This window comes from Oreochromis niloticus, linkage group LG3 (assembly GCF_001858045.2).
Source record: "Oreochromis niloticus isolate F11D_XX linkage group LG3, O_niloticus_UMD_NMBU, whole genome shotgun sequence".
Lineage (NCBI taxonomy): Eukaryota > Metazoa > Chordata > Actinopteri > Cichliformes > Cichlidae > Oreochromis > Oreochromis niloticus.
Genome location: NC_031967.2, coordinates 56426370 through 56440538, shown reverse-complemented (window position 1 = coordinate 56440538; position 14169 = coordinate 56426370). Strand labels below are relative to the sequence as shown.

The 14169-nt window shown below is 38.4% G+C and overlaps 1 protein-coding gene across 2 annotated transcripts; it reads right to left on the bottom strand.

Moving 5' to 3' along the window:
* Positions 1–4834: 4834 nt before the first annotated feature.
* On the bottom strand, positions 4835–9806 carry LOC102081684 (uncharacterized). Of its 2 annotated transcripts, XR_003216693.1 has the most exons (7): positions 9223–9806; positions 8679–8757; positions 8292–8355; positions 7152–8123; positions 6688–6855; positions 6269–6364; positions 4835–5918 (listed from the first exon to the last, which is right to left on the bottom strand). XR_003216693.1 is itself a non-coding variant. In XM_025903623.1 (6 exons), the coding sequence occupies exons 3-6, from the start codon at positions 7266–7268 to the stop codon at positions 5586–5588; spliced, it is 714 nt and encodes a 237-aa protein (XP_025759408.1). In that variant the 5' UTR covers positions 7269–8123; positions 8679–8757; positions 9223–9806; the 3' UTR covers positions 4835–5585. The 2 variants fall into 2 exon arrangements, 1 of the variants encoding a protein (XP_025759408.1); XM_025903623.1 differs by lacking the exon at positions 8292–8355.
* Between the last annotated feature and the right edge of the window lie 4363 nt (positions 9807–14169).

The window sequence follows — 14169 nt, the reverse complement described above, 5'->3', positions numbered from 1 at the left end:
TTCCTAATTTCCTCATGCAGTAGCACAGTTTTGTCTCATGGAATCATGCGTTCTCTTGATCCACTTAAATAATGTAAGAGTAGGGAAATACGTTATAGCATTGCAGTGAATGGGGTAAGGAAAGGAAGCTGACAGGCGAGTCCAGGTGGACCGGGCGACATGGAAAGTGTTGTTCCTCGTGCTTTTACGTAGCTTGAGAAAAACATCATGGGATTAATGATACATTCGACCACAAAAGGGCCAATAGAACAAAGACTTTGGTGGACAATTAAACTTTATCAACAGTTAGATTGAGGACTCTCTGCATTGCAGTACAGGTGGGCCTCCAGATGTTGGCATCACTATGTTTCCTGCCACAGCAGAAAATAAGGGACACCTCAAAGGGAGAAAGAGTCCAGTTGCGGGGGAAGTCTTGGAGTTGTGTGCATACTTGACCCATTTCAACTTTGAAACTTGTTGGCTGGGATGATGCACTGCAAGGAAGCCTCATAAACCTGAGGCGACTGTCAATGTGAATTGAGGCTATATAAATAAAACTGAATTGAATTAATTCAAAGTGCTGATTTGCCCTTTCTGTTTGGCTGTTAGTCTGTGAGTGAAAACCAAAAAGAAAAAACCCGACTAATCAGGGCACATATTGCCAACTAGACCATTGAGGTTAAATGAGGTCATGGTCTGATCAGGACCAGGGATATTTAGAGAACTGATGAAATTTTGGGGAGCGTCACACAGTGGACAGTAACAATTAGGGCTGTCAGAGTTAACACGTTAATGCATATTAATCCATCTGGAGCGCAGAATGACTCAAAATCCCTGAAATGTCTCTGTCGATGCATTTTGGGCTGTTTGTCCAAAGTTTGTCCATTCTGCTCTCCAGATGGTTTAATTGCATTAAACATTTTAATCGCATTAATCGTGATGACAGATTAATCCACGTTAACATGTTAACGCTGACAGCCCTAGTAAAAATCATCATAGTAGTGTTACTTGCTGAGGGTGGGAATCCTAACAAAGTCCAAGGTGATGTGGGACAGTGGGCACGGGGCACAGTTAAAGGTCTTAGAAGTTCAGCACATGGAGAGGTGAAGGTTTTGTTTCAGGCACCAACTGAACAAGCAGACACTTCCCTTACTCCGGTAGGCTCCAAAACATTCCCTGTAAAAATTACATAACTGAGATTTGTGTGGCATAAAATCCTGGCATTGTGTGTGCAGTGAATTACTCGAGAGTTGACTCTGGAAGGAACATATACACTAGTGATGTGTCCTGTGTGTCGAAGCTTCAAACGTGTGTCGGGTAATCTCGGGTGAGTTTTCGTGAAGCGCGTATCAAGGCTTCCTTTGATTACGTGTCCAGTGACGTTCGAGGCCTCGCGGGCAGTCCGTACCATGTGACTGATTCAGGAACTGGCTCACCGGTTCGCGCCAGATTCGAAATAAAATGGACAGCTGATTCCCCCATCACATTGTGTTGTGGAATTGGATTACATACGTGCTACATAGTTACTTGAGTATCTCTTCTTTGATGAAACCAACAAGGAAGAGATTTTTTTTTTGATCTCATCTCTTCTAATAAAGTATGCACACAGTAATAAATATCACGAATGATAAGTACCATAATAAAAATAAACAACACTACAGATCCTATAATCTGATTTCTGTCTTTTAGTTTATTAAAAAGTGAAGCACCACACAGTTTGTGTGATTATCCAGATGTACATAAGCATGATTACACAGTTACACAATCATACCAAAACTCTGTCCTGATAGTTTCCACTTTCTCTTTTGTATCAGACATACTGAGACAATATTCGTGATAAATAACCATGAAAACAATTCATTTATTCAGTTTAGAGGTTTACACATCACATCATAATAATCAAAGAGCCTGTTTCACTTGAATCATCCACTTGATGGCGCAGTAGAGCAAATGCATCATCACAATGCTTCGAACCATGAGTCAACCAGCTGGGTGAAAAGCTTCAGTTCATCACGAGGCTTCATCTCACCGTCACTAATACACACTCTTTGCAATGTCACTTCTAAGGTCACAGTCATCTTTTTGGGCTTCACAGACCATTGAATCAGTCTCCCAGTTTACACAGACAGGAGGATGGTAGGATGACCTAATGGAAGCACCTATAAGGTGAAAATATTGGTCCCAGGACAGAACCCTGTGAGTAATGTAAAGTAAAGTAATGTAAAGGGTGTCTCATTCAGTAAGGTGGAGGTTCCTCATCACGGAAGACATTTCGGTGCCCGTCTGAACACAAAGGTCACCGGCCAAACATTTTCCACTTCTTCCCTGGATACAGTAATTACATTGGACTGTACATTAACCACTCCCTGATTTCAGAATCCCCAGAACCATATGATTGCCCTTTGTTATAATTTGAAGTGCATATTAGTACATAGATATGTGCTTGAGGCTCGTGTGTGTGCTTGGGCATGTGTCTGTTTTGTGTGCTTTGTGTCTGTTGTTCTTTTGGGGTTTTTTTGTTTTTTTTTAAGTATGTTTATTGAGATTTTTTGATATAAGGAAAAAAAAGACAAAAAAAACAAAAAGCAAAAAAACAACAGACAACACAACAGCAAGGGCAAAAACACACAAATAAGGCAAAAGATTACACTGCAACGACAAAAATACTACTTCAACACTGGCAATAAACAGAAATAAAACGCTAAGGTGGTAGGCTGAATTATTGGTGATCGATCAAACAGGACTTTGTTTTAATACATGATCTAAAAATGGCTGCCACACATCAAAGAAGTTACTAAGTTTGTCCACTAATGTATATCTAATTCTCTCCATATGTAGTAGAGCAGTCAGTTCTGTCAGCCACATTTTGAATTGAGGTACAATATCCGACTTCCAGAGAGTCAAGATAATTTTCTTAGCAATTACCATTCAAAACAAAACTGTGGTTTGTGCAGCAGAGCTGAGGTGTAAAAGGGAAGAGGAAGATCCAAACAATGCAATTATTGGGTCCGGCTCTAATGTGCAATTATAGATATCAGAAAAACATTTAAAAATGTCCAACCAATAGTTATGCAATTTGGAACAAGTCCAAAATAAATGAGTAAGAGAGCCTTCTCCAAGCTTACAACGATCACATATCGGACTAATAGAAGGAAAATCCTCTGCAGTTTAGTTTTTGAATAATGAAGTCTGTGAAGCACTTTGAATTGAATTAACTGATGCCTTGCATTTATAGAGCAAGAATGGATCATACACAGACTCCTCTCCCACACCTCATCTCCTATTTGCAAACCAAGCTCCTCCTCCCATGCCATCTTCAAAAAGTCAGATTTAAAATTTAAATACTCAGAAAAGGCTTTCACAAAACCAGAAACCAATTTTTTAGAATCCGGGGAACTCAGAAGGAGTGTAAAAATTGACCCCTCTTCCGGAAGAGATGGAAAATTAAGGATACTCTGACGAACATAGTTTCTTATCTGTAAATAATGAAAAAAATGTGACGCAGGGAGAGAGAACTTGTTCTGCAACTGAGTAAATGATGCAAACTGCCTGTCAATATATAAATCTTTGAGAGTAATAATACCTTTCTGTGTCCAGACCTCAAAAGAGGCGTCTAAACATGAGGGTGGAAATGCATGATTACCGTATATTGGAGTGTGGATCGAAGTGTCTGGTAGACCACAACCTTTTTTGATCTGACTAAAGATTTTAACGCAGTTCGAAACTATAAAATTATTGACCTTGGTTCGCGGATTAGAGGACGAAAAAAGAAGAGCAGGGAGGGAACTATTCTCAACCCCACCACTCTCTATGACCACCCGTGGGGGGGGTATCGGCAGACATGTCCTTTTTGTACCCTTCCTGCCAGTAAGCAAGAGTTCTAGCATTTGCAGCCCAATAATAAAACTGAAACAGTGGTAGAGCAAATCCACCCTTAAGTTTAGACTAACATAGATGAACTTTTGATAGCCTGTGAGTTTTAAAGCCCCAAACAAATGGTAATACTACTGAGTCGATCACTTTAAAAAATTGCTTATTCAAAAAAATAGGTAAGTTTAAAAACAAATATAGAAATTTAGGAAGGGAAACCATTTTGATTACATTAATGCGACCTACCATGGAGATAGGGAGAGCCCTCCATTTCTCAATGTCCTTTTTCAATTTTTCAACTTGTTCAAGATAATTCAACTTAAAGATCAATTTAGGATCCTTAGGCAAAATAACACCCAAGTATTTCAATCTGTCTGTAATTTTAAAAGGCAAAATTTTCAAAAAATCAACATCCAAGTTTGCAGTTAAAGCCACAAACTCACTCTTCTGCCAATTAATTGTATAACCTGAGATTTCCCCAAACGACCTCACCACATCTAAAAGTACAGGAACAGATCGCTCAGGATTTGACAAGAACAAAACAACATCATCCGCATATAAAGAAATGTAGTGCTTGATATTCCCCATTTGGACAGGGTCAATAGAGGGCTCATTCCTAATGGCTACTGCAAGAGGTTCAATAGAAATTGTGAAGAGCAAAAGGCTCAAAGGACAGCCTTGTCGTGTCCCGCGGTGTAAAAAAAAAGGCGCTGATCTATCTTGGTTAGTAAGAATGGAAGAAGAGGGATGCCTATATATCATATCCAGTGTTGGGTAAGTTACTTTAAATTAGTAACTTAGTTACATTACTAGTTACTTCCATCAAAAGTAACTCAGTTACTTCAAGTTACTCGTTACTTTCAAAGTAACTAGTTACTAGGGAAAGTAACTTTGGTTTTACTCAGACTTCTCTTGTTAATGTGTTGCTTCCGTAACTGGATACCCAGCAAGACTGCCAGTCTTCTACACTGCAAACCCGAACAAGTTGACTGAACTTAAAACTTTTGTGGAAACCGATTACCTCAAAAGATTTGAGTACACAAACTCATCCCTTCTAAGTATGGGGGTACTCAAAATTTGTATGTAGTGTTAACCTAAAAATTTAAAATTATATCCTATATTTTATTAATTGAGCGTTACTCAAAGACTGTATACTTTAATTTCAATATTTTTGTGTTTCTTGTAGTTTATTATTTTGATGCAACACAATGCAATTATATTACAACCTAAACTCAAATGATATGATTATTATAAGATATGTATGTTCCAATGTTTGAGTGTAGACTACTAAACAAAGCACAGAAATTTAGTTACTTCACATTTAGTTTATTTAACATTTTTTCATGAAAAAAAAAACAACATCACAAATGTTTTTATCAAACCACTAACATGGACATGGGCACCGTAAAGTGCGCATTATAAATTCAGTGTAGAACATTTAAATCACAAAAGACGACATCAGTCCTAATTCTCAAAATATACAAAAATGCACAACAAAAAGTCAAATACTAATCACCTTTTTTCAAAAATAGAAATGAAAAACAATTTTTGAAAATGGGTAAAAAGAAAGACGATAAGCTTCCAAATAACCAGAACAGGCAGTCAAGTATAGGAAAATAAGGTAAACTGATGGAGTTAAATCCACCCAAAGCCTGTAGTAAACTTAAAGTGCTTCAAACAAAGTGCTCAGTAACAGTGCATGTCCTAACAAACATCGCCTTATATTCCTTCCAGAACTACTCCTTCAGCAACAAATCATTTTTAAGGGCATGTAGGCAGGGTTTCAGGGGTTTGCCGTCATCAAGCCCCATGAAGATTTTTTGGACAAAGGTAAATGTGTGAACCAGCTTCCTGGGGTAGTCTAAATGCAGAGCATAGATCAAGCCAAACAATAAGGCAAATGCATCTGAAAATCCGGGAATATCACGCAGCACCAGGTCGCCTTCCACCACAACGGCCATGCTTGAGGAAGTAAAATGGACAGGACTGGTCTGGGAAGCACCGTCGGTAACCACTGTGAGAAGGGCAACTGGAGTGTCAAAGAGGGTCGACTCATCCAATGTGTCCGCCTGGAATAGACACAGTATCAATAAGTAAGGTTGGTTTGAGAGAATGTGGCAAGCATGACCTGTAATCTAGCAAAACATTCAGCAGTGTAGTGGGTTACTTTGTAACGAGTTAGGGTACTCTACTTTTTTGACAAATGTACATTAATGTGTTAGCTTGTTGCATTACATAATTAGTATGTTTGTTATTTGTCAATAAAAAAGTAATTTATCATTTCATGACTTTATCCCAAAAAGAAACTAAATCTTGACTTCAGCCTGGTTTTGGGGCCACCTGCAGTCAAATTGTATTTTAAAAATCCATGGTGTTTTATCTCACTAGCACAATTTAAGTAATGCAAAAATACACTTACATTACATGTCTTAAAGAATTCTGGGTCCCCTTCCCGCAGGTATACAGGAAGGGCATGAAGCACTGCAGTGCGTTTCACGTTGACATCAGGCGTCTCCTAAAAAGGGAAAAGAAAAGTTCATTGAACACAAAGTTTTCAGGTGTCATTCTTTGGGGAGAATACATGTTTATGAAACTGCATAGCATGTGACTCTACAGAATTTTGGAGACATTTCGTTTGAGACACAACCTTTCTGTCTCTGATGACAAAGAGTCAGTTTCTTACTCATTTGACAAAAATCCTACACAGTATTTTGAAATACTCTTCTCCAGATCAGAGCTGTAATCTGTATAGAACACGGATGTTCAAAGCAAGGAAAAATTGAGTTTGTATCAGTGAAACTTTTAATTTGTGTTAATTTTATCATTAGCAATAGTCACCTGAAGATCATAATGATTCAGGATGGTTCGCAGAGCCTCCGATATCTTGCCAGTCCGTGCAGCCTTCTGTCTGTATAGAGCCATAAGTCGTGGTGTGTGTCTGTCAAGTTCAGCGTAGAACTGGTTCCGCAGGTTGATGTTTGTGACTCGGTGGAACTCCGCACAAATCTAAAATAAAACAGGAACAAAAACATCCAACATGAAGCCAAATTACTGACCAAATTTACATCTTATAAATTGCCCAACTTCTGTCTAACCTTGTTTTATAGATGTCCTATTAAGTTTTTAAAAAAAATTGGACCAGAACCACAAGCACAAGTGTATCACAAAGCTGAAATATATTTTATTTGTTATCTATTATTTATTTATTTATGTATTATCTGAATCTGAAGAGATCTGCTGAACTTGCATTGTTTCATGTTAAACTGAAGAAGAAGAAAAAAAATATATCAAAGCACAGATACCTGAGAGTCAAATCGCAGAGCAGGCCATTTCTCTAAGAAGTTCTTCACCATTGGGCTGTCTTGAACAATTTCATGGCGACGTAGTGCGAAGGTAGTCTGCATCAGTTTTTCAATCATTACTTTGTTGGGCTCAGTCTTCTCAACCTCATTTTTATCTGGACTCTCATATCCTCCAAACTGACCTGATCTTCTCCTCTTGGAAAGTTTGGGAGGTAGTTCACCTCAGCTCTTCTGGCTCTTTTTATGTTTGAGTGGGGATGCTCTCTTTCAGGGTTGTTAACACTCCTCCTGCCAGCGTTGACAGACACCTCCACACATCCAGATCTGGCTAGCTTGGTGCGATAATTTCCCATCTTGAATTTTAAACTGGTCTTCCAACCATAACTTCCATTCGTACTTCCAGGCTCTTTAAGACACGGATGAGTGGTAACAAGAGCTTCTGCTGCCAAACCGACATCTCTATCACTCGGATAAGCTTTGAAGGTGTGCATCACTGAAGCCATGGTCTCCAAGATGTTGTGCTTTTGGGCTCGAGTCAACCTCAGATGTTTTCCAGACATCTCAAAGGCTCTATTTCCCTCCTCAAGGAGATGTTCAACTTCGTAAGAAAAGGTAGGTACTGGGAAAGTGTCAGGCCAACACTTCAGACGCTGAGCTAATGGCACATGAGGAAGGATGTCTGTATCAGAACTTGCACATGAACTGACATCACTTTCAGATCTCACTACTTTTAGTGTGCCCTTCTCCGGCAACTCTTGAATATCCAGTAGGCAGGTAAGTTGCCCATCAAAGTCGGGGTCTTCGTATTGTAAGGTAAACTCAAAGTCCAGCCTTGGGTTGAGCTTCTCCCGGAGTATGGTGATTAGTTCTTCCACCGACTCAGGCCGCTTAGTTAGAGAAACCTTTACAGCAACATCTGTGGTGACGTGAACTCTCAGAAGGAACTTTTGGGAAACTGCCATCATCCTATGACTGAAACAAGGAATGGAGATGATTTTTAAAAAATGAATAGTCTCATATATAAGAACACTGTACATCATACCATTAACCTTATTATGGTCAGTGATAATTGTATCGAATTGAAAGTACACTGTACATTTCATGACAAAATAAACACTTAGCATGGCAAAAAAAACTTACAATTACTGCTGTTTACTTTGAGTGCAGTCTTGAATTCTATGGCCGATCATCCAACAGTCCAAAACTTAGGTAAGAATGTCAGATGTTACAAAGTCACAGGCCATCATTTCAGTTAGTCATGGTAAACAGTAACCCTCTTTCAGTTTTAAGTTTTTACCATACAATCAACATTGTCTCATTGTCACAAAATATAATAGACTGGTTGAAAGAAGTACAAGGTAATGGTAATGGGGGGAGCCATGAAAATATATCTTTTCAACATGATTCAGTGTGACAAAGCAGGGCCATGTTTTTTTTTTATTTTTTTTTTAATGAAACAGGTCTTTTAACCTACAAATGTTTTAATGGCCATGAAGGAAGGACTCTTCAATAGATCTTTCAACTCACCTGTGTTTACTGTCTCCACCTGAAATGACTTGCAGTCGGAATTTTTTTTTCTTCGGTCTTTTTTTCTTCGGTCGTCAGCCTTGGAATAAAAAATAAAAATATTGAAAACCTTATCAGCACACTACATATACAACACCTTGCTATATTTCAGTCTGGGTATTACTTTTAATTGTTTAAGATGGAAGTTGCCACTGCTAGCTACGTCACTTTTGAATGATGCTACTGAGAAGACAAACACCTGCCGAACAATGAGGCTGCTTTTGTAAAAACGCCAACTTTCTTGCTTTGGCAAGGGGTCGTTAAAATATCACTAGGACCCGTTCTTTATGTCTGATTCTTATTAAAACTGTGTTTTAATCGGTTAAAACTGTAAAACTGACGACATAATCTATGTTTGAAAAAGAGCACGAACAACTATTCACCACCTGGGTCTGTGCTTTTTAACACAACAGCGCATTCGAAAAGAAGTTCTTGGCTGCAACATATTAATATACTTGCTTTTTTACGGGAAAAATATACACAACGAAGGATCCGTTTCACTTACAAGTTTCTCCAAATGTGCTCTCCAGTTGCTCGAGAAGGGCAGCCATATTGAACAGAATTTTCTGTCAACGTCGTTCAGGTTAGAGAGAAAACGTCATGACGTAGTTGACGTACACATGCGGAGCTCGGAAAAAAACATTTACTCAAAAATCATAATTAAGACAGCAGTATTTACTCTTAACTTCTAAGCCATGTACAATTATAATTGTTTGAATCGTTAACAGAACAGAAAAGTTTTAAGTTGTTTCAACTTTGTGAGAAATTTCAATTGTTATATACACATACTTTATAAGTCAGGTAGACTGTTGGGGTTTACAGTGTAGCTTGCTTACTTGCCACAAGTGCACTGTGCCACCTACCAATAGAAAGGAAAAGATAATGTGCATATTTCCACGAGAGAAATCCCACGCCTGGACTGTCGTTGACCGCGCCATGATTCTACCTACGTCACAGCGTCATGTGCGCTTTTTACATCCAACACAAAAACTGCAGTCGTGGTGCTTTTGATTGTACTCAGAACTCAGAAATTCTGCCTTCTGAATAGGAAGATGTAGGTAACACCAGACTGCAGATGAGCTGCAAACAGAGCTGGACTGGGACAAAAAAATCGACCCGGGCATTTTGACTAGGGACCGGCCCACCATTATAGGAAAAATCATAAAGCCTTTGAATGAAAACAAACACTGTTGTGACAGTGATGTACACTGTTCTGATGGTATATATGTATCAATCTATCAATCGTTTGTTGTAAGACTCAGATAATTATTTATTAAAAGCGAGACATTTTAAATGAGAATAATAAAGAAAAGTATTTCTTTGTGCCCCCCTTTCCCTGTTAATGCCCTACCTGGCCCCCTGGCAACACTTTGCTAGACCCGCCCCTGCACAGTTACCAGCTGTCAGCTACGTAGAAAAGGATCCTGGTGTTATTTGTCTCTCAGAAACAGTTCATAACTTCCCTTCAACTCATTCATGTCACCTAAAAGGTAAACCTGTTTCTCCATCACCTGTTCAGCTCTGATGATTCAGTAAGGACATCTCCTGGTTTCATCTTCATGTTTCCCTCTCACCAGATAACCAAACCAATATCATGACCAGCAGCTTTACAGCTGTGGCTCCAGCAAACATCAGCTGATACTAGAAATTAATATTAAATAAATTCTAACAACAGCTGATCAAACGTGCTGCTGTTGTTTAACGCGACATCCGCTGGTTTCCTCTTTCTGGCGCGAAGTGGGTGATAAACAAACAAGGGAGAAAAGCCGATCAGCTGATCATTGATCAGTTTCATGATTGAAGTAGAAACAGGAGAGAATGAGAGAAGAAGAGGCAGCTGTGCAGCAAAGACACAGAATAAATCCAGCTTTGTGTCTTTTTCATTGTAGCTGAAGTCCGGGACCAACTTTGTTCCTTTTCACCTCAATACGAAACACATAATGTTTTCTCTGAATACGAGACAATTCCGTTTTTTAGGGGACGGTTGTCAACTCTAATAATTAACCTTATGAACAAAATAAAGTTCAACATCAGTAACATAGCACCCACCCAGCTGTATAGAAACTCCGTCATGCTAGCTAGCACGCAGTACGAAAATGTCAGCATACCGAAAATAAACTCCACCTAAACTTGGTTTATATCTGACTCAGATAGACTGCAGGTCATAACTTCTTACCTGAAGTTCAGTTCACCTGACACGCGGACCGGCGGCCGCTTCGGGTCTCTCCTCTTGCCTCCCTTTTCCTTCATCCACCTGCTGGCCTCCACCACTTGCTAATGTTATTGAATCTGTGGAAGCTCCACGATAGCCACCACACGAAGTAACGAATAACGAGCCTATCTAAATCCCAGTAACGAGTAACGCGTTCCTGATTTTGGCATAATAACTAGTTACTGTGCTCGTTACCACAATAATAACGTAGTTACTGTAACGCGTTACTTAATAACGCGTTAGTCCCAACACTGATCATATCAACCCATGATATAAACTGTTCGCCTAAACCAAACTTCTCCAGTACCCAAAGCATATAGGCCCACTCGACCTGGTCAAACGGCTTTTCAGCATCTAAGCTCAGTACTGCGATCTTGGAAGCCCCCCAGTGCCTATGATACATAATATTCATCAATCTTCGAACATTAAAGAAGGAAAACCTCTGGGGGACAAACCCAGTTTGATCCGGGTGGATAATTGATCCAACATGTCCATTTAATCTGTTTGCCAAAATTTTAGTGAAAATTTTCATATCCAAATTCAACAAAGCAATAGGTGAATAAGAGGAACATTCTGTTTCATCCTTTCCTTCTTTCAATAACAAAGAAATATTAGCTTCATATAGCGTACAGGGAAATGCTTGAGTATGGAAAGAATGCTTAAACATTCTCAATAAAAGCGGGGCCACCTTTTCAGAGTATTTTTTATACAATTCAATGCCAAACCCATCTGGGCCTGGGGACTTTCCATTGGGGAATGACGTAATAGCTTTTGAAACTTCTTCAATAGTAATATCTGAGCTTAAAGCCTCTCGTGCAGCGTTATTCATTTTCGGGAGATCCAGCTTCCCTAACCAATCAGAAATATTGCCCCAAGATTTCGACATATAGAGCTCTTCATAATATTCTCTAAATCGCTCATTAATAGCTTTAGGGCTAATTAAAATTTCACCTGATCTTGATTTAATTTTGTGTATAGCCCTACTGGCCTGTAGGCCTCTCAGCTGCCGAGAAAGAAGCTTATGGGGCTTATCTCCAAACTCAAAATGCTTCTGTCTGATCCTAAATAGCTGATCTGTTACTTGACTAGATAAAATTGTGTTATACTCAAACTTCCTTTTAATGATGTCTTGAAACAAAGAGGGACAAGAGGAGGCCTTGTGGTCCTGTTCTAACTGTGTTAATTCAATTTCTATTTCTAACAGGCGTTTCCGGCGTTCTTTTTTTAACGAAGATTCAAAATAAATAATTTCTCCTCGCATTACCACTTTAAATGTTTCCCATAAAATCGAATCAGAAACGTCTTGTTTATCATTAGTTTCCAAGAATTTTGATATTTTAGTTGTCATCTGTTGTTCTTTTGTGTGAGGATGTTTGTACCTACGTGTCTCTATCTGTCAGTGTATCAATTTATTAGCAGAGTTCAAACTGGCAAAAAGGAGGCGGAGAGGCAGGAACATAATTGGTCAACTTGCCATTGTGGAAGTACCTGGCCAGCGAGGTGGCAATGTCACCCTTTGTGCAGCCACAGGTAACTGGGGGGTTCTCCACCATCATGGAAACATAACAGAGTAAATACAGTTTTTGATCATCAGCACTGTGTCACCGCAACACACACAATTTGTTTGTTTTCCTCAACATGTCAGAGTTTAAGAGTTTCAAACATCAGAATAAAATTCTTCTGAGCTGATCCACAACCAGCCTTGTTCTTTTATCAGTGGTACACTGTATAAGCTGTGTTTGATGGAAATGTAATGATACAGGTCACAAATGACAGCGTGTGTATCAGCTGAAAAACCAACACTTACCGTTCTCTTACATCCCCTGTGTGGTCTTAAAGGAAATCACTTTAAGGTTTTAACTTCTTTTGCAGCTTTCCATTGTTCCTAATATATAATTTGTTTTTCTTTTCTAATGTATTTATGAGAATATTTAAGTTAATGATTCAGTACAATGTTTCAGTTTGACCTCATGGTGGTTACGACTGGACCACAGACGAATTTAATAGTGAGAATTGAAGTAAATTTAGAGCTTACAGTCTTCAAACCACCACTAGTTATCGCTGTTCTCATATGTCATGATCCTTAAAAATATAACCAATCATGAGAATAATGACAAAAATAATGTAAGAATATAAATAAATAAATGTATAAATAAAATATATACATAAATAAAAATAAATAAATAAAATCTAGATGACACACCTTTATTGTTTGGGCATTCACTTAGATAACAAAACACGATACAACAGCAGTGAATGATATTGTTGCAGACAGATACAGTCAGAGGCTGCTCATGTGATAAGATATCACTATTTAAAATTCACTTAATTAGCAACACCTGATCTGGTCACAAACAGAAAGCACTCAACAACAGCTCTGCACTGGATGTTTGGAAACATTTACAAACTGTTAATAATAAGAGCATCCACAACAGTTATATTCAAAGGCAAATGAAGGAAATAATTATTATTTATGTTTTTATTATTATCATTGTTGGCAGAACGCTTTTGCCTCAAATCAAGAAGATCCTGTGTGGTTTTGTTTTGATTTCACATTTCTGATTATCATCAGACCTGTTTAGACTGTTACATCATCTCTCGATTTCACTGTGCTATAATACATTACAGCACTGAAATCAGGGACTGTGTTTATTTAAGTTGTTCAGTGTGAGAGTTTAAATTCTTAAAGTTCAAAAGCAGAAATTATCTGCTTCATTTGTCAGAAATCACTTTGTATATAATTTGTTAGGTTATTCATGAGTTTTGTGTCTCGTATGTTACAGTAGCAGAACCAATGAGTGTGTTTAATCTTCAGGTTCAACAGGTTCAGTTTGTTCCTGTAACAAGAAACAACCAGATGGAGGATTGCTCTCAGAGTGGAAACATGATTTGAAGCTGCTGTGAACAGATTTAAATCATGTTCATTTTCAGACATTGTTTGAACGTCTAATAAAGTTTTTTATTCTTCAACCTGAAAATATTTTCACTCAATAATAGATTTAAGAAAGTCTGTGTATCATATTTCACAGTGAATAAATCTTCCTGGTTCTCGTCTCTCACCAACATGAATACATCATGTTGATCACCTCTCAGGCTGTTTGAAGCTAACTGGTCTTCGTGTGCCTCACGTACAGATTCAGTGTGTTATTTGCTCCAGTTGACAAAAACATTTTCATTTTCAAACATCTTGTTCTGAGAAACCTTTGAAACTTTTTCTTCAAAAAAAAGAAAAATTCACTA